The sequence below is a fragment of the Rhincodon typus genome, chromosome 36 (assembly GCF_021869965.1).
Source record: "Rhincodon typus isolate 14 chromosome 36, sRhiTyp1.1, whole genome shotgun sequence".
NCBI classification, from domain to species: Eukaryota; Metazoa; Chordata; class Chondrichthyes; order Orectolobiformes; family Rhincodontidae; genus Rhincodon; species Rhincodon typus.
This window is the reverse complement of record NC_063367.1, coordinates 806234-827593: the sequence shown is the minus strand read 5'-3', so window position 1 is coordinate 827593 and position 21360 is coordinate 806234. Positions and strand designations below refer to the sequence as shown.

Here is a 21360-nt window from a genome sequence, read left to right as displayed (position 1 = left end):
GAGTTCTGCAGAGATTTTTACTTAGCAGATGGAGCATAATTGGTGGTAACCATATGAAAGCAGAACATTTTTAAAGAAGGTGTTCTGTTAAATGTTGATATTCAGAGGCCTTTAAATGTACTTGTGCATGAGGTATAAAATTAACATGGAGGTACACCATTTGAAAATGGTAATCTGGGATGTTCTAGTCTGAAGAAACTGGAAGCAGTTTCAATAAGAATGTTCAAAAGCAACTTAGAAAAATACTTGAGAGAGAAAAAGAACTGATCACGCAGTGTGGCTTCATGAAGAGGAAATCATGTCTGATAAATTTACCAATCCTTTGAGGGTGTAACAAGCAGCATAGATTAGGGGAATCAGTGGATGTATTATATATATTTGAACTAACTAGTAGAAGTAAGAGTTGGGATAAAGGAGGCATTTTCAAGGATAGCAACCTGTAAATAGTGGTGTGTCATAGGGATCAGTGCTGGGGCCACAATTATTTACAATGCATATATTAGTGATTGAATTAGAAAAGTGAATGTATTTTAGCCAAGTTTGCAGATGACATAAAAATAGATGGGAAGGCAAGTGGCAAGGAATGACACAGCAACGTAGACAGGTTAAGTAAAAGGGAAAAAAACTTGACAGCTGGAATATAATGAGGGGAAATGTGAGGTTATACACGTTGGCAGAAAAAATAGAAGTGCTGAATATTATTTAAATAGAGAAAGACTGCAGAAAGCTACAGAAGAGGGGGGATTTGAACAGTCTCGTCTATGAATCACAAAAAGCTAGCACCCAAATTCAGGAAATAAGGCTAATGGAATGTTGACCTTTATTTAAAAGAGAATGGAATATAAAAGTAGGGAGGTTGGAAGTTGGAAGCAGTCAAAAGAAAGTTCCCTCTGCTGCTATGGCGTACGGAGGGACTGTATTACGAAGAGAGGTTCAACTAAACAACTCACTGGATGAAGAGGCTTCACTAATATTCCTATATTCAAAGTTGGGGAAGCCCAGCACACCAGTGCAAAAGACCATGCAGAAGTGTTTGCATCTATCTTCAGCTAGAAACATCAAGTGGATGACCCATCTTGCCTGCTCCGGAAGTCTCCAGCATCACAGATGCCAAAAGACGGGCGAGTTTGACTCACACCACATGGCAACAAGAAATAGCTAAAGGCACTAGACCACACATGGCATCAAGCAGCCCAAGCAAAACTGGAGTCGATGTGAGTTAGAGAAAACTTGTTTGGAGTCAAAATGACATATACTCAATAAATGTAAACACTAACACTGAGCTGTAGTCAGTCTGCTGCTGTAGTGTGGGAATGGCCAGTGCACAGTGAACATACAATTGGACAATGTGATGTGAAATGTCTTTAACCAGGGGAACAAAAAAATCAGAAGCACTCACCAATGTAAGTCCACTCAGATGTTGCAAAGAAAATATGAAAAACATTAATGATATGACATTATGAAGTGTTCATTATTCATCTTTGTACACCGCCGGGTAGATTTTGGCAGGAAAATATTGACAGTGCACATGGTCGTGACTGGTTAAATTGGCCAGTAAATCCAGGAGATGAAGAGATATTTTGGGGGAAGGATCGAATTGCAAATCACTAAACTCGCAGGTTATTTACTCTCATTTACTATTTGTTCAAATAAATATCACCCTTAACTTCCACATTATCTGTAAGGTAATGCTGAACTTGCAGATTAATTGGCCGTTAGTAAAAGTCAGAGCTGGTAAATAGCAGCACATTTTTTTAAACCACTTGATAGATGCTAAAGCAATGGCCAGCAATTTGCAACTCAAAAGGGAAACAATATAACATGTCCTGTAGATAGCAAATTGTTGTTGAGAATTAAAATTACACTATTCTTACTTTTTCTTTGTCCCCTCTCTCAAACTAATCTTTCCTTTCCCTCACTTTCGGTGAGGAGGAGTACCAGAACACTGGTTTGTAAATCTTAAACTACAGTTCGAAAGAAGCAAAAGGGAAAGATCCACTATTAAGCTAGTCAACCTGTAGTAGAGAAACATTCAGACTTGTTATGCAGAAGAATAAACACAAAATTCTGATAAAATACAAGATGCTGGAGATCTGACATAAAATCATAAAATGGAGAAAAAAAAGACATATTGGACTGTGGAAGAAATTCAATTGGCCCTCAGAAAACATGAAAGAAAGCCAACACAGCTTTGTTAAAACACGTTTAACTTGTTCGAGTTCTTTGACGCTGAAATAGAAAGTCCAAAAAGGATGTATTTTTAGAAGTCTTTAAAGACAAGTTGCCTTCTCATAGCGCCAGGGACCCGGGTTCGATTCCAACCTTCGGGTAACTGTACGGAGTTTGCACATTCTCCCCGCCTGTGTCTGTGCCGGTTTCCTCCGGGTGCTCCGATTTCCTCCCACAGTCCACAGATGTGCGGGTTGGCCAGGCCAAATTGCCGTAATGTTCAGGGATATGTAGGCTAATCCCCCTAGCCTACAGGGTTATGCAGGGTTACAGGGATGGGGGGACGGGGGTCTGGGTGGATGCTCTTCGGAGGGTCGGTGTGGACTGAATGGCCTGCTTCCACGCTGTAGGGATTCTATGATTTTAAGGTGAATAAACGCAGAATAACAGAGTACCCAATAAACAAGAATAACATATAAACCCGAACTCTCCAAGAAACCTTTAGTAATACAGACAAATATTTCCCCTCACACAAACACCACAGTCAGTGAGAACACCCCTAGGCACACTGAACCCCACACCCGAGTGAAATTAGCCACAAGGAAACTCAATGAGCGGCCTTATTCTCCCGCCTTCCTCACCTGGAGACCCTCCCCTCCTTACTCCTACCCCAAAACCTTATCCCCCAGACCCTTGCCCTCTTCACTGTTCCCTTTCCGACACTCAGCCCTCACTAACCTCCAGACGCCAGAACTCTGCTCCCTAGATCCAGGAGGCGGAGAATGAGGATCGCTGATCCCCAGAAACACGATCCTGAGCCGAGGGACATGATGCACACTCGGGCTTCTCTCTCTCTGTCTGAGCTGTTTCTACTGAGAATTGTCAGCAGGTTCGGCCCAGCCGCTCTGGGCGTTACTATGTAGAGCAGCCGGACACTGTGGAACCTGTCCGACCGGTTCAAAGCTCATTCATTCATTCCAATGCGAGATCGGCGATGGAACCGTTTGTCCATTCTGAACAGCCCCCTGATCAACTCCACCCCCTGAACCTGAGTGAGGATCGGGGTCTGGGGAAAGAGGTGGTTAATTTACTCAAGGCGTCTCTTTCTTCTGTCTGTACTCACTCTCTCCACCCGACTGTCTCTCTGAAATAAAACAAAGAACGGCGAGTGCTGAAAATCCGAAACAAAAATAGCAAATGCTGGAGAAACGCAGCAGATTTGTAGGAAGAAAGCAGATTTTCTTTCAACTCCAGTGATTGCAATTTCTGATTTTGTTTCACCCTCTCTCTCTCAGGTGGCTTCAGAAATCTTTCCAAATTGAAGTACCTGTAATTGAACAAAAACAAAGTTGCTGGAAAAGCTCAGCAGGTCTGGCAGCATCTGTGGAGGAGAAAACAGAGTTAACGTTTCGGGTCCGGTGCATTTTTCGGTCCGGTGAGTTGCAAATTGCTGGCCATTGCCTTAGCATCTATCAAGTGGTTTAAAAAAATGTGCTGCTATTTACCAGCTCTGACTTTTACTAATGGCTAATTAATCTGCAAGTTCAGTATTACCTTACAGATAATGTGGAGGTTAAGGGTGATATTTATTTGAACAAATAGTAAATGAGAGCAAATAACCTGCAAGTTTAGTGATTTGCAATTCGATCCTTCCCCCAAAATATCTCTTCATCTCCTGGATTTACTGGCCAATTTAACCAGTCACGACCATGTGCACTGTCAATATTTTCCTGCCAAAATCTACCCGGCGGTGTACAAAGATGAATAATGAACACTTCATAATGTCATATCATTAATGTTTTTCATATTTTCTTTGCAACATCTGAGTGGACTTACATTGGTGAGTGCTTCTGATTTTTTTGTTCCCCTGGTTAAAGACATTTCACATCACATTGTCCAATTGTATGTTCACTGTGCACTGGCCATTCCCACACTACAGCAGCAGACTGACTTTCAGTTCTGAGGAAGGGTCACCGGACCCGAAACGTTAACTCTGCTTTTTCCTCCACAGATGCCGCCAGACCTGCTGAGCTTTTCCAGCAACTTTGTTTTTGTTCCTGATTTACAGCGTCCGCAGTTCTTTTGGTTTTTACCTGTAATTGAATTTTCCGTGTGCTAAACACCAGTGCCTCAAGAGAAAAAAAAACACTTGTAAAAATCATGTTAAGAACTGAAGCAATAACATAATGATTGAAACGTTGGGCCATGCGGTGAAGGGAGCTCGGGACCGCCTGGAACAGCGAGCAATGGGAAGAAGCGTGTTATTCGCCGCAGCGGAGGGGCGGGTTAACGGTCCCACATTGTCGTCTGATTTAACAAAATAAAGGAGCAAATTATTGCAGATGCTGGAATCTGTACTGAAAACAACCAATGCTGGAGATCACAGGTAAGTTCAACACCTTCAAATTGTGAACCATTTCTTCCCTTATCTTTCAGCTTGTTGCATTCGGTTACCATATACTCCACCGCCCCCACCCAAGGGGGCATGTCTTGTCCTTTCAAGTCTGGCAGGAGACATACCATTGTTCTGCCATTCTCACATTTCGATCACTTAACCTGAACAATTCATATCTTTTCTCCACCACTACGCCAACTACCCCCACACCCCAAACTATAGCATAAATGCTGTCCCCTCCACACTGCACTTCAGTTGTGATGAAAAGTCATCTAGACTCGAAACCCCTCTCTCTCCATGGACAATCTGATTTAATCTGGACAAAAGGAGGGGGGAAGGGATGCTGAGTTTCGAACTCCATGCATCTCATTATCATCAATTACCAATAGCTTCACACAAAGAACTGTGATGCTGGAAACAAACAAAAACAGAAATTGTGGGAGAAACAGCATCTGTGGGGAGATTCAAATCTTTGGACTTTTTTTTTGCAAAAATATACTTTATTGATTAAAAATGTGTTAATATATATACACAGGTTCCAAAGCAGTTCTGCACAGTCTTTGTATATCAAGAAATATAAACTTTGAATCCTACATTCTCTGCAAAGACTGAAGGCATTTCATACCTACACAGAATACTACGTACATTTGAGGCAACTAAAAGGTCTGACAACTGAACAGATCCCCCCCCCCCATTGTATTTTGGCAGAAGGACCTTAAACTGTGGTCCTTCTGGTAGAATGAGCAATGATCTCTTAAACCCTGGAAGTAAAAGGAGGCTTGAAACAAAACCTGTGATGCTTTTAATAGGGGACCACATGTAAGAAATGGTGACTAATGAGCCATCTGTTCTATGGGAAGTAATATCCAGGTTGAGGACAGATTGGTGTTTTGTTTGTAACCAAGGTTCCTGTTTTATGTCTGCTCAGGGCAGTTACAGGAGACTAGCAGCAACAAAACAGAAGGTGATGAAATGGCTGATGTGGGAGGCATAATGAGAGAAAAGAAGCAATAATGGAGACATAGAATGTGTAACTTTGATGAGACAGAGTGGGAATGTGGCAAAGGTGAAATAGTGACTAGCCATGTAAACAGCTTCCCAGCTGCCTACTCCATACACCTTCCACCAACTCAAACAGAACATAAAAACCATAGATAACAAGGTGTAGAGCTGGATGAACACAGCAGGCCAAGCAGCATCAGAGGAGCAGGAAAGCTGACGTTTTGGGTCTGGACCCTACTTCAGAAATGGGGGAGGGGAAGGGGATTCTGAAATAAATAGAGAGAGGGGGAAGCGGATAGAAGATGGCTAAAGGAACAGGCAGGTGGAGAGGAGACGAATAGGTCAAGGAGGCGGGGTTGGAGCCAGTAAAGGTGAGTGTAGGTGGGGAGTTAGGGTGGGGATTGGTCAGTCCAGGGAAGACGGACAGGTCAAGGAGGCGGGGATAAGGCTGGTAGGTAGGAAGTGGAGGTGGGGGTTGAGGTGGGAGGAATGGATAGGTAGGAGAAAGGACGGACAGGTAAGGGAGGTGGGGACGACCTGGGCTGGTTTTGGGATGCAGTTGGGGGCGGCCACCTCCTACCTACCAGCCTCATCCCCGCCTCCTTGACCGGTCCGTCTTCCCTGGACTGACCAATCCCCAACCTAACTCCCCACCTACACTCACCTTTACTGGCTCCATCCCCGCCATCCTTGACCTGTCCATCTCCTCTCCACCTATCTGCTCCTTTATCCATCTTCCATCCACCTCCCCTCTCTCTCTATTTATTTCAGAATCCCCTTCCCCTCCCTCATTTCTGAAGAAGGGTCCAGACCTGAAACATCAGCTTTCCTGCTCCTCTGATGCTGCTTGGCCTGCTGTGTTCATCCAGCTCTACACCTCAGCATCGGCAGTTCCTACTATCTATAAAAACCTCTGAACTGAGGTTGCTGGAAATCAGAAATAAAAACAAAAATTGATGGAAAAACTCAGCAGGTCTGGCAGCATCTGTGGAGAGAAAGCAGAATTAACATTTCGGGTCCAGTGACCCTTCTTCAGAACATGTTGGGCATGGTTTCGTAGTTTGGTTATAAACTCAGGAAGGTTTTTGTGAGAGGTGATAGAGAGAATGTTCCCCTTTATGGTCCCTCTTGACTGACTGACACCATTTTGTCTGTTTTAATCTCAAGGAACTGACAAATGAGAAATTTCCTTGTGAGTTTCGAAAGAAAGACAAATGTCTGTTGTTCACTACAACATATGTAACACAGTCCACCCTCACATTGGTACACACTCACATGATCAGGAGGAGATTGTTGTTAGAAATGTACCATTTTTCCTGGGGTGAAGTCCTGTAATCCTTTCTTTGTCCACTGAAGAAAAAAAATTTTGGAAGGATGGATTTGCTGTTGTTTTAAGATTTTATTTAGTCTGATCAAGTCAGGGTGCAATACTCTGTAGTGACTCCCAGTTGCAATTCCTCAGGCTGAGAGGTAAAGGCCAACCCCAGAGTATCTGCCGACATACCCCTTCAAACTCCAGGTCTTTGAGAAGGTCTTACCTATTCACTGGCATAGAATCGTCTAATGAAACACACCTTAAGGAAATTCTTTTCTGAAGGAGTTTTCTGAAGAAGGGTTCAGACCTGAAACATCAGCTTTCCTGCTCCTCTGATGCTGCCTGGCCTGCTGTGTTCATCCAGCTCTACATCTTGTTATCTCTTTCTTTTCTGAAAGCCTTTTTTTCTGTCATGTGACCAGCGCACCTCCTTTCATTTCCTGATCCATAGTTTCTTATGGTTAAGACTTTGATGATGCTAATAGATTTCAAGAATTCAAATATTATCTTCATAACTGATAGCTGCACACCAAGTTTCTGGATTTCCAAATTAGAATTGAAAGGTTTGCAAACAGTATTGTAAAATTGGATCAAAACCAGATATTGCTGGAGAAACGCAACAGGTTTGCAGCATTTGCAGAGAGAAAACAGAATTAATGTTTCTACTCCAGTGGTCCTTCAAAGGATCGAATTAAACTGGTCCCATGTAACATTGTACACAGATATCAATTAGAAAGTTTGAAATTCCAGTTCTGAAAAATTCTGGCCACTGGACTCAAAAGGTTAACCCTTTTCTCTCCACAGATGTTATCAGACCTGCTGATTTTCTCCAGCAATTTCTATTTTCATTTCAGATCTTAAGACCATAAGACATAGGAGCAGAAATTAGGCCATTCAGCCCATCGAGTCTGCTCTGCCATTCAATCATGGCTGATAAGTTCCTCAACCCCATTCTCCCGCTTTCTCCCCGTAACCTTTGATCCCCTTGATAATCAAGAACCAATCTATCTCAGTCTCAAATGTACTCAAAGACCTGGCCTCCACAGCCTTCTGTGGCAGTGAATTCCATAGATTCACCACTCTTCAGCGTCCTCAGTTCTTCATTTTATTTTATTGTAAAATTGGATGTTTCAGTTAGTTGGGGAAGTACATGCAGTAACCACAGGAAGGATCAGTTGCATTTTAACGACTTCTAAAAGGTATATCCAAAACAATTATTTGCAGTTGAATAACCTCGCAAGACTTGACCAGACTTCCAAAAATCAAGATTAGCTCAGACCTCCTGTAATTCCAAGTTTATTGGCAGGAAAGTAGGTCTCCTGAATTCTCAACAACATTTTGTTTTATTGGGAAATAGAAACAAAGAAGATAGGAGCAGGAAGGGACCATTTGGCCCTTCGAGCCTGCTCCGCCATTCTTCACGATCATGGCTGATCATCCAACTCAATAGTCTAATCTTGCTTTCTCCCCATAAACCTTGACCCCAATCATCCCAAGTGCCTCTTGGATACATTCAATCTTTCGGCATCAACTATTTCTTCCTGTGGTAATGAATTCCACAGGCTCACCACTCTTTGGGTGAAGAAATGGCTCCTTATCTCCGTCCAAAATCGTCTACCCCGAATCCTCATACTGTGACCCCTGGTTCTGGACACGCCCACCTTTGGGAACACCCTCCCTGTATCTACCCTGTTCAATCCTGTTAGAATTTTATAAGTCTCTATGAGAACCCCCCTCATTCATCTGAAGTCCAGTGAAAACAATCCTAACCTAGTCAATGTCTCCTGATAGGTCAGATTACCATCACCAGAATCAGCCTGGTAAATCTTCGCTGCACCCCCTTGAGAACGAGAGCATCCTTCCTCAGAAAAGGAGACCAAACTGCACGCAATATTCTAAGTGTGGCCTCACCAAGGCCCTGTACAACTGCAATGACACATCTCTGCTCCTGTACTCGAAACCTCTCACAATGAAGGCCAACATACCATTAGAGATAACAAAGTGTAGAGCTGAATGAACACAGCAGGCCAAGCAGCATCATAGAAGCAGGAAGGCTGACGTTTGAAGGGTCTAGGCCTGAAACATCAGCCTCCCTGCTCCTATGATGCTGCTTGGCCTGCTGTGTTCATCCAGCTCTGCACCTTGTTATCTCAGATTTTCCAGCATCTGCAGTTCCTACTATATCTGATACAGCATACCATTAGCCTTCTTTACTGCCTGCTGCACCTGCATGCTTACCTTCAGTGACTGGTGCACACGCCCCTCCTAATTTACAGCCATTCAGGTAGTAAGGTCCATCTTGTGTTGATACTTCATGGATTCCTTTTTATAGCTCTTACCTTGCACTGTACGAGCATTGCAAAAGACTTAATTGAACCAGTGTCCACCATGTTCTTAGGCTGTGCAGTCCAGATCTAACCAGTTGCATCTAAAATCATTTCTCCGATGCTGTGTTTAATTCTTTTGTCATTCACTTTAAATCAGTGTCACCTCATTCTCAATCCTTCAGCCAGAATTAATGGTTTCTCTTTATCCATCTATCCTACTCAATGCAACCCCTTCATGGTTTTGAACACCTATATCAATTTCTCTCCCCTGTGAAAAATGGCTCTAGTTTTATCAATCTATCCCCTTAATTGACAGCTGTTATCGCTGGGATATTGGGCCAAAGGCAGGTATATCGAGTTAGGCCAAAGATCAGCCATGATCTTATTGAATGGCAGAACAGGTTTGAGCGGCTGGATGGCCTACTCCTGTTGCTATGCTTCTGCACCCTCTCTAATCCCATCATGTTATATTGCTGAATGGGCTGAATCTTATGATGCAAACAATGGTTCAAAATATACAGGGGCTGCACATCACTGAGTATAACCAGCCCAGTTAGAACACTCTAGCAGCGTACAAGAGTCTTGACAGCACATGGACATGAACACACGATCATAGGGTTAATCCTTACCTAATATATCTATATATCAGAACCTAGTATATCTATGATTACAATGTAGCATTAAGCAGTATTTAATATTAATGCATGAGACGGTTTTTTTTTGCCTTCTCCTTGACACAAGCTCATAACGTGGCATCAAACCACATGATAAAAAAGAGTTGGCAGATAAATTCACCCTAAAAACTTCATAAATAGTCTGAAAAACTCCAAAACTGAGGCAAAAAACACAAGAAAGACCACTCTCGAGTATTTTAACTGGAAGAACAGTGAGTGTTGGAGAGTGAATCTGTGAGGAGCTGCAAGATTACATACCAGGTGCTGGGAAATAAGTTTAGAATGGGTGGCTAGTTTATTCAGTCAATATAGGCGCGATGGGCTGAATGATCCTTTTTTCTGTAAACTTTATGTGGTGAAGGTTAAATAACAACACTGCAAATCAATTCTGGTCTCTGACACTTTGTTTGCAATATTAAGCCCATTTTCAGTAACAAATAAATGGTCAAGACATTGGAATACTTACATAACAAGCAAGAAACTGCAAAAAGGTCACTAGAAAGCTAAGGAGCCAAAGGACCAACTTCCTGACTTCTTTGAAAGTGTGACACAAGCTATATGAGAATAGCTTTGTGATCATTCATCCAACACAGCTCAGCATGTAGCCTGGCCCCATTCCTGAACAATATAGTTTCAGGGAAATGTGGAGACAGAGTCAGAAACCTGGCACTACTGTAAGAACTTCTCTGGGAAATTCCCTCTATCTTTACAGGATTTTACAGGTCAGCTACAAGAACCTGCCGCTGTTGATGAATCATTAGTGTTGTAGCCAAGCAGTGATGTACAATCTGATGCTGGAGTTTCCCTTTCTTTTCTTTCAGGCTCTTGTTGAACTTACTTTTACAACTCTCTGCATGATTGCATGGCATCTTGCCACATTTGGAAGTCCTCCAAGGTTAGTCTGAAGTTTGCTTCTAATACTGGTGTATTGTATCTAATGCTGCATTAAGGTTATTACATTGGTCTAGTACATAGACAGCTGGTTTGGTATATAACCTTGGTGTATTTTTTATAATATTGGTGTATAATACTCAATGCTGACCTACTGAACACAATAATAGTGAGTTTTTCCCAAAATTTATTTGGAGGAAATTTCTGCTAATTTAATGATTAGATGTCAGACATTGCAGTGCTAAGGGAGTGCTGCACTGTTGGAGGAGCTGTCTTTTAGATGAGACATTAAACAGAGGCCCCTTCCATTCTTGCAGGTGTATGTTAAGGATGAAAGGCAGCAATTTGAAGATCAGCAGGTGAGTTCTCCCTGGCATTCTAACTGATATTTATCCATCAGTGAATAACACACAGGCAGATTATCTGTTCCACATTCATTTTGCTACATGTGGCAGTTTGCTGCATGCAAACTACATGTCTGTTACTGGTCTCCATACTTACAGAAGGATGTTAATGTGTTGGAAGCAGTTCAGAGAAGGTTTACTAGACGAATAGCAGGAATAAATGGATTGCCTTATAAGGAAAGGCTAGACAGTTTAGGCCTATATCCTCTAGAGTTTGGAACACTCAGAGGTGACCTGATTGACACATATAAGATCCTGAGGGGAGTTGACCAGCTAGATGTCGATCAACTCTTTGGGAGAATCTAGAATTAGGGGTCATAATTTAAAAATAGGGGGCGCCATTTAATGTAGAGTTAAGGAAACTTTTTTTTCCTTTTGGAGGTTGTGAGCCTTTGGAATTCCCTTTCTCAAAAGGCATTGATTGCAGACTATTTGTATATTTTAAGGCAAAAGTAGACAGACTGTTGATTACTAAGGGAATGAAAATTATTTGTGGCATGCAGGAATGTAGAGTTGAGGTTAAAATCAAATTGGCCATGATCTTATTGAATTGCAGAGCAGGCTCAAAGGGCCAAGTGGGTTCCTTGTTTCTATGTTCTGACTTTCCAGATGTTTGCCATTTCAATAAACCATTTTGCTCCCATGCTAACATTTCCATCCTGCTGCAGTTTTCTAATGGATCTCAGAACAAACTGGAGGAACAATGCTCATTTTCCACTTAGATACTTTACAGCCTTCAGGACTCAATATTGAATGCCACAACTTCAGAGCATAACCTTTTACTCCATTCTCAATACAGCCCCATCCTTTTATGATACCAAGTCTTTTTGCCACCCACATATAACCAATTCTGGGAAATTTCCCTTTGAATCACAGGAGATAGAGGGCTGACATCATTAAGTTGGGCCTGGTTCTATGTAAAAGCTGTTTAACAAAAACCTTCCAACTTCAAAAGGGATTTGAGAGACAGGATGATGAAAGATTCTATTCACTGATAGACGAATGACCAAGAAGGGGCATTCATTTTGGGATTAAAACAAAACAGATGAAAGGCCACTTCGAGCATTTATTTTGATGCAAAGTCGCTGTTACCAACCTTTGGGATTGCCTTGAGTTTTCAGGAATGAAAGATTCATCTCTTAGGGCTTAACCACACTCACAGTTTGGGAGGTAAATCATAATCAGCATGAAAGTTTAACCTTCACTTTAGGATCGTACATTTAAATTGGGCTGTTGTAAATTTAAGACTTAAAGAGAACTTGAAGAACCCAAAAAAGGTGGTGACAAGTAAATGAATAAGTACTTATGCTATTAGTAGCAAAGAAGGACTGCACAGATCTGTGGGATGCTGAGGGAGGTGCATATATTTGATTTGATTTATTATTGTCACGTACCAAGATAGAGTGAAAAGAATTGTCTTGCGTAGTATCCAGACATATCATACCTTGCATGAGTGTATCAGGATAATAGAACAGAATGCAGAATATAGTGTAACAGCTACAGAGAAGATGCAGAGAAGGATCAATTCTAATATGTGACAGGTCCGTTCATAAAATCAGATGGACTGATGGGCCAAGGAGTAGCAGACGGAGTTTAGTTGAGATAAATGTGAGGTGCTGCATTTTGGAAAGGCAAATCAGGCAGCACTTATACACTTAATGCTAAGGTTTTGGGGAGCGTTGCTGAATAAAGAGACCCTGGATTGCAGTTTCATAGTTCCTTGAAGGTGGAGTATAAGGTAGATAGGATGACGAAGAAGGTGTTTGGTATGCTTGCCTTTATTGGTCATTCCATTGACTTTGAAGTTGGAATGTCATGTTGCGGCTGTACAGGATATTGGTTAAACTGCTTTTGGAATACCGCGTTGAATTCTGGTCTCCCTGCAATAGGAAGGATATTGTTAAACTTGAAAGGATTCGGAAAAGCTTTACAAGGATGTTGCCAGGTTTGGAGGGTTTGAACTATAGGGAGAGGCTGAATAGGCTGGGGCTATTTTCCCTGGAACATCAGAGGCTGAAGGGTGACCTTATAGAAGTTTATAAAATCATGAGAGGCATGGATAGGGTGAATAACCAAGGTCTTTTCCCCAAGCTAAGGGAGTCCAAAACTAGGGGGCATAGGTTTAATGTGAGAGGGGAAAGATTTGAAAGGGACCTAAGGGGGCAACGTCTTCATGCAGAGGGTGGTGTGCGTATGGAATGAGCTGCCAGAGGAAGTGGCGCAGGCTGGTATAATTACACCATTTAAAAGGCATCCGGATAGGTACATGAATAGGAAGAGTTCAGAGGGATATGGGCCAAATGCTGGCAAACGGGACTAAATTAATTTAGGATTATGGTCGGTATGGATGAGTTCGACCGAAGGGTCTGTTTCCATGCTGTACAGCTCTATGACTCAGTGACTCTAAACATGATAATAGTGGTGAAGAAGCTGTTCTTAAATCTGTTAGTACCCGTTTACAAACTTTTGATCTTCTGCCCCATGGAAGAAGATAGAAGAGAGTATAATGGGGGTGGGTGGGGTATTTGATTATGTTGGCTGCTATCCTGAGGAAGCAAGAAGTGTAGATGCAAGGAAGGCTGGTTTTTGTGATGGACTGGGCTGTATCTACAATACTCTGCAATTTCTTGTGGTTTTGGGTGCAGCAGTTGCCATACCAAGCTGTGATGCATACGGACAGGATTCTTTCTATGGTGCATGTATAAAAATTGGTAAGAGTCATTGTGGACATGCCAAATATCCTCAGCCTTCTGAAGAAGTAGAAGTCTTAGTGTGCTTTCTTGACTGTAGCGTCGACATGGATGGACCAGGACAGATTGTTGGTGATATTTACTCCTATGACGATACAGCCACTTTGAAAGGTTACTTTGTCCTGGGTTTTTTTTGAAGCAAAGTTGTAAAGGCAGAGGTACAAAACTAGCTACTGAAGACAGCTTAAGTAAAGCGCTTAGGAGGCCTTGGGTCTTTTTTAACAGCCTGAATGGGTGTGGCCAGCTCTCACAGCTCAGGATTGCCGGGTCTTTTTTTTATTCAACAGTCAGAATCTGTTTGGGGTCTTAGAAGAACTGGAAGCTTCAGTGAATGATAACCAGCTGCTACTTCCTCTGGAACGTCTCTTGATGTTTTTTCCTCCTCGATTGGACAATTGCATGTAAGAATCTGTGTCTGATTTGCCTTTATTCCCAAAGGGTGTGGTTATGGGATGTTACTATATTGGAACAGTTAATTAATAATAGGTACTATATCTATTATTTGATTAAATTTTCCAATAGTTGTTATTCTAAATTCTTCCTTCTTTTGCTTGTATTTTAATAATAGTGTTTAAATAAATTGTGTTTTGCTTAACGTCGAGTAGTTTGACTGGTCATATCACATCTGGAACATTCACTTCACGACTACCTTTGAAATAAGAAAAAGTTAGGGTCAAGACTACCTTCTCAAAATATTTTGGGGGGGTTTGGTCTGGTCCATTACACTCCTAGGGACTTGAAGCTCTCGACCACCTGCACCTCAGCACTATTGGTACAGACAAGGGTGTGTCCTCCATGTTGCTTCCTGAAGTTAATGACCAGCTTTTTTGTTTTGCTGATAGTAAGAGAGAGATTGTTATCTTTACACCATGCCATTAAGCTGTCCATCTCCTTCCTGTACTCTGTCTCGACATTGTTCGAGATCCGACCCTTTGGTGTCATAGGCAAATTTTGTGAATGGAGTTAGAGCTGAATTTGGCCACATAGTATTGAGTCTAATGAGAAGCTGAATATGCAGCCATGCAGGCACCGGTGTTGAGGATTATTGCGGAGGAGATGTTATCGCCTATCCTTACTGATTGCTGTTTGTGGGTCAGAAAGTCAAGGATCCAGTTGCAGGGGGGGAGTAGCTTGAACAATCTTCATCAAAATGAAGAATGAAAAAGAAGAATTAGCTTCAAGATAGGATGAGATAGTGTGATTTCTTTTGCTCTATGCTGTAAGAATGTTTTACTCTTGTTTTAAATGTTTAATTTGGGAATGGTAAATTTGTCAGAAAATTAAAATGCGTAAGGGTACAGGATAAACTTGCGTATTGTTTATGATTTAGAATAATTTCCAAATGCGTTTGCTCAGATGAACCATAAAAAGGTCAACTGATCACCAGGCTAGAGCTTTAATTAACTAAATTATTTGGTCCAGCAGATTGTAGAGTTAATAATAAAGCAGTAATGTTTCTATGACTATAGGGCTGTATAGACAACGTATTGCTTAAAGTTAGTTTGAATGCAGCTTACAAGGTTTTGGAGTAGATTTGTAGCTGGGTGTTGTGGTTGGTTGGCTTGCCGAGCTGGTTTGTTGTTCCACAGATGCTTCATTATCCTGCTGGGTAACATCATCAGTGCAGCCTCCGATGAAGCGCCGTTGTGTTTTCCCGCCTGTTATTTAAACTCTGTTGTCCATTGAGCTAGATTACCTCACTTCCGGTTTTCCTTTGCAGTGGAGTGTATATGGGGTTGAGCTCTATGTGTTTGTTGATGGCTTTCTTCGTGGAGTACCAGGCTTCTGGGAATTCCCATGCTTGTCTCTGCTTTGCTTGTCCCAAGATCCTGGTGTTGTCCCAATCGAATTGGTGGCTCTCCTTATCCATGTGGATAGAGATGAGTGAGTATTGGTCGTGTCTTTTTGTAGCCAATTGATGTTTGTGTACCCTTGTGGTTAATTTCCTTCCTGTCTGTCCAACATAGTGTTTGTCACAGTCTCTGCAGGGAATCTTGTATATGACATTGGTCCTGTCCATAGTGGGTCTTTGGTTCGGGTGAGCAGTTGGTGAAGGGTTGATGTGGGTTTGTGTGCTACTCTGATACCCAGTGATTGTAGGAGTCTTGTGGTCAGTTCAGATGTGTTCCTGATGTAAGGTAGCGTGATGAGTGTGTCAGGGCGTGTAGTATCTTCCTGGTGTCGTTCGTGTGATAGGCATCTTCTGACCCAGTTTTTTGGGTATCCATTGTCCTTGAATACCTGGAAGAGGTACTGTTCTTCTTCTCAGCGTAGCTCTGTGCTGCTGCAGTGTGTTATTGCCCATTTAAATAATGTTCTCACGCAACTTCATTGAATACCTAACAAAGGTACACAGGAAAGCCACACACACTGCTGAATTTCTACAGAAATCACCCTAACACACACAAACGAAGTTGCGGGACTGTAGATGTATGGGAATATAACCACCACTGCCCCTCACCATCCTAATTTGGAATTACATCATTCTTCCTTCACTGTTGCCAGATCAAAATCCAGGAACTCCTTTACCAACAGCTTTGTGGGTGTATTTACAACACATGAGCTGCAGCAGTTCAAGAAGGCAGTTCCTTACCACCGCCTACCCCAGGGCAGTAAGGATGAGCAATAAATGCTGGACTCGACAGCAATGCCAGGAATGAGTTAAGAAAAGGTCAACTCAGATTTTCAGACTAATCTCTGGAAGTGCTGCAAGGCTACTAAATGTACAGTAAGGGTGAGAGGGATGCTGCTGAGGTTCGTCAGAAAGTGCAGATGGGAATGGAAAGCAGAGATGCTGCTGGGGCATGGGGAATCTACTAGGACCAAGTGGAAGGGGTTACTTGGTTTAGATTCTTGTGCAGGTTCACTGCTATTGGAGTCTCACAGATATCGTTCACGATGTTCACAGGTTTTCATTTGTGGGTACTGTATGTTTGAACATGCAATAATGTGCTGAGTATTTGGCAGTCACTGCTAACTGACTGAATGTGTTCCACTTAATAGCTTCATCTCCAACGGTGAAGCAAAAGGGCATTCCCCTAGCTATGACTGTGTTCCCATCTGTAAAATTCAGCCTACTACTGGTGATGGGGATGTTATTGTGAGGGGGAGGAACTGCAGATGAGACGGTAGGTGCTCTGGGGCTGGGAGGGTGCATATGCTTTGGCACGGGGCAAATGTTGGGGGAGGGGGCAGATGTTGCTAACCCTCCAGAGGTGGAGAGCTAGTTTGGGGGAAATTGGGAATGCACTTCACAATGCGTTAGAAAAGAAGATGAAATAACTCGACAGAGGTCAGTATCCCGTCACCAAATTCCACTTTATTTATGCATGAACAATCTTTGACTATTGTACTGCCTCATACAGAGTCCGGCACTAGGGTGTCAGTATTTCTGACACTCGCCCTTTTTCATATGTCAGCCGGGGCTCCCTGATTGGACCCAGATTAACTGCTCCAATCAGGTTACTCATTCTATGAGGTCCAGCTGGCTGACCCTCATTACAATTGCTACAGAAGAATTGCTTGAGGTGTCGCAGACAGAAAGGACCAGGAGGATGACCTAGATGTCACAGGGCAAGGAGGTCAATGCAGGGATTATTTAAAAAGAAACACATGGAAGAGCATCTACATTATTTTTCAATAATACTGAAGATAGGGAAGATTAAGAATCGAAAAGAAAAATGTACGTTTATTTATATATGACCTCAGAACTCCAAAAGCATTACTTTTGAATAGTGTTGCTGTCTGGAGCTAGCTCATGCACAGCAAGCTTCCACAAACAGTGGCCAGATAATCTTGTGGTATCAGTTGAGTGTTAAAGTCAGTTTGAGTGTCTCCATATGGAAGAGCCAGAAATTTGAGGACAATGCAGGACAATGGAATCCAGGGATGGAGCAAGAGAACTAGATTGTTGTCCTACTTATTGTGAAAGCCTCATTGAAGACTTTCACACAGGACAAAAGCATTTTTCATGGTAGTTAGGGAGAAAGCATAGAGTATGGGTACAACTGAATGAATGAAATGTGTTGGATATCAATCATTTAGACAAGTCAGTGAACATTTTGGAAGAGAAAAGAAAGGATTTTTTCAGACTCTGAATAAGTGCTCCAAATTCCTGAGAGAATGAGTGAGTAAGTGAGGTAATATATTTGGGCGGTTGCTTTACCCGAAACACTACCTAGGTAATGTCTCCCACCCATCCTCCTCCTCTAACCAAAAAAAAAAGGTTCTAAGCGCTGATTTGGTAAGGCCACTAGTTTTTTTTTAATAGTCTGTTTGGGAATTCAGAACAGTGGGAATGGATGTTAGGGCAGTTGCATGTTCCTCCTGTAGAATGTGGGAGGTAAGGGTCACCACTAGTGTCCCCACTGACTTCATCTGCGGGAAGTGCACCCAACTCCAGCTCCTCGGAAACTGCGTTAGGGAACTGGAGCTGGAGCTGGATGAACTTCGGATCATTCAGGAGGCTGAGGGGGTAATTGAGAGGAGTTACAGGGAGGTAGTCACACCTCAGGTACAGGAAAAAAGTAGATGGGTTACAGTCAGGGGACGGAAAGGGAACAGGCAGACATTGCAGGGATCCCCTGTGGCTGTTCCCCTCAAAAACAAGTATACCGTTTTGGATACTGTTAGGGGGGACGACTTACCAGGGGTAAGCCATGGGGTACAGGTCTCTGGCACAGAGTCTGTCCCTGTTGCTCAGAAGGGAAGGGGGGAGAGGAGGAGAGCATTAGTCATTGGGGACTCCATAGTTAGGGGGACAGATAGGAGATTCTGTGGGAACGAGAGAGACTCGCGGTTGGTGTGTTGCCTCCCAGGTGCTGGGGTCCGTGATGTCTCGGATCGTGTTTTCGGGATCCTTAAGGGGGAGGGGGTGCAGCCCCAAGTCATGGTCCACATAGGCACCAATGACATAAGTAGAAAAAGGGATGGGGATGTAAGAAATTCAAGGAGCTAGGGTGGAAGCTTAGAGCTAGAACAAACACAGTTGTTATCTCTGGTTTGTTACCCGTGCCACGTGCTAGCGAGGCGAGGAATAGGGAGAGAGGGCAGTTGAACACGTGGCTACAGGGATGGTGCAGGAGGGGGGGATTCAGATACCTGGATAATTGGGGCTCATTCTGGGGTAGGTGGGACCTCTACAGACGGGATGGTCTACACTTGAACCAGAGGGGTACCAATATCCTGGGGGGGAAATTTGCTAATGCTCTTTGGGAGGGTTTAAACTAATTCAGCAGGGGGATGGGAACCTGAATTGTAGCTCCAGTGTACAGGAAGTTGAGAGTATTGAGGTCATGAATAAGGTTTCAAGGTCGCAGGAGTGTACCGGTAGGCAGGAAGGTGGTTTGAAGTGTGTCTACTTCAATGCCAGGAGCATCCGGAATAAGGTGGGTGAACTTGCAGCATGGGTTGGTACCTGGGACTTCGATGTTGTGGCCATTTCGGAGACATGGATAGAGCAGGGACAGGAATGGTTGTTGCAGGTTCGGGGGTTTAGATGTTTCAGTAAGATCAGGGAAGGTGGTAAAAGAGGGGGAGGTGTGTCATTGTTAGTCAAGGACAGTATTACGGTGGCAGAAAGGACGTTTGATGAGGACTCGTCTATTGAAGTAGTATGGGCTGAGGTTAGAAACAGGAAAGGGGAGGTCACCCTGTTGGGAGTTTTCTATAGGCCTCCGAAAAGTTCCAGAGATGTAGAGGAAAAGATTGCAAAGATGATTCTGGATAGGAGCGAAAGTAATAGGGTAGTTGTTATGGGGGACTTTAACTTTCCAAATATTGACTGGAAACGCTATAGTTCGAGTACTTTAGATGGGTCCGTTTTTGTCCAATGTGTGCAGGAGGGTTTCCTGACACAGTATGTAGATAGGCCAACAAGAGGCAAGGCCACATTGGATTTGGTACTGGGTAATGAACCAGGCCAGGTGTTAGATTTGGAGGTAGGTGAGCACTTTGGTGATAGTGACCACAATTTGGTTACGTTTACTTTAGCGATGGAAAGGGATGGGTATATACTGCAGGGCAAGAGTTATAGCTGGGGGAAAGGCAATTATGAGGCAATTAGGCAAGATTTAGGATGCATAGGATGGAGAAGGAAACTGCAGGGGCTGGGCACAATTGAAATGTGGAGCTTGTTCAAGGAACAGCTACTGCGTGTCCTTGAGAAGTATGTACCTGTCAGGCAGGGAGGAAGTGGTCGAGCGAGGGAACCGTGGTTTACTAAAGAAGTTGAATCTCTTGTCAAGAGGAAGAAGGAGGCTTATGTAGAGATGAGGCGTGAAGGCTCAGTGAGGGCGCTTGAGAGTTACAAGTTAGCCAGGAAGGACCTAAAGAGAGAGCTAAGACGAGCCGGGGGGGACATGAGAAGTCTTTAGCAGGTAGGATCAAGGAAAACCCTAAAGCTTTCTATAGGTATGTCAGGAATAAAAGAATGTCTAGCGTAAGATTAGGGCCAGTCAAGGACAGTAGTGGGAAGTTGTGCGTGGAGTCTGAATGGGATGTTATTTGTGTCCTCCTTTGTGAACACACAGCAAAAATTATGGATTTAATTGGTCTGCCATCTCTTTGCTCCCCATTGTAACCTCCCCTATTTCTAACTGGAAGAGCCTTATGTTTGTCCTAACATATCTTTATCTCTTCACAAACCTATAGAAGGTTTTACATCAGTTTATATGTTCCCCACAAGCTTATTCTCTTTTCCGGCTCTTAAATAATCCCTTTGTCTTCCTTTGCTGAAATCTAAACTGTTTCCAACCTTCAGGTCTGCTTCTTTTTTTTGGGTCAATTTCTATGCCCCATCTTTGGATCCAATACCATTCCGAATTTCCCTTGTTAGATATGGCCTGGCATACATGGGAAACGTCTTCATTTGACAGGTTGTGCGGCTTTGGAATTCTCAACCTGACATAGATGTGAATGACAAATTGTTGAGTATAATCATTTTTGACTTTAGATCAATGAATTTGAGGTGGAAGATGAGCCAGAAGCATATTGAATGCTAGAGCAAGCAGGAGGGCTGAATGGTCTAATTTTCTCTCTTGTCTCTGACACTCATGATATCAACTGCTCCAACAGTTATTCAGGTATACACATTACCAACAGGAATAGAGACTGCCCAGGATCCCTTTGCTGGGCATTGATAAGGGAACTAAAACTTGGATGCTCCGCAAGACTGTTTTGGATTTATGGATGCCTCACTGTTAGAGGATAAGTACTGAGGGAGTGCTACATTGCCAGAGGGTCAGTACTGAGGGAGTGATGCCCTGCCAAAGAGTCAATGCTGAGCGGGTGCTGCACTGTTGGAGGATCAGTACTGATGGAATGCTACACTGTCAGAGGGTCAGCACTAAGGCCATGCCGCACTCTTAGACGGTCAGTACTGAGAGAGTGCTGCACTGTGGGGGGTCAGTACTGAAGAAGTATCACATTGTCAG

General features: G+C 43.0%; 1 protein-coding gene across 1 annotated transcript in view; it reads right to left on the bottom strand.

Moving 5' to 3' along the window:
- ca12 (carbonic anhydrase XII) overlaps positions 1-2998 on the bottom strand; it is a 47857-nt gene extending 44859 nt beyond the window's left edge. Inside the window, exons 1-2 of the mRNA XM_048617251.1 lie at positions 2910-2998; positions 1400-1422 (exon numbers count right to left, since the gene is read on the bottom strand). Coding sequence (XP_048473208.1) covers positions 1400-1422; positions 2910-2998 — 112 coding nt within the window. The remainder of the gene's footprint in view (positions 1-1399; positions 1423-2909) is intronic.
- Positions 2999-21360: the final 18362 nt, after the last annotated feature.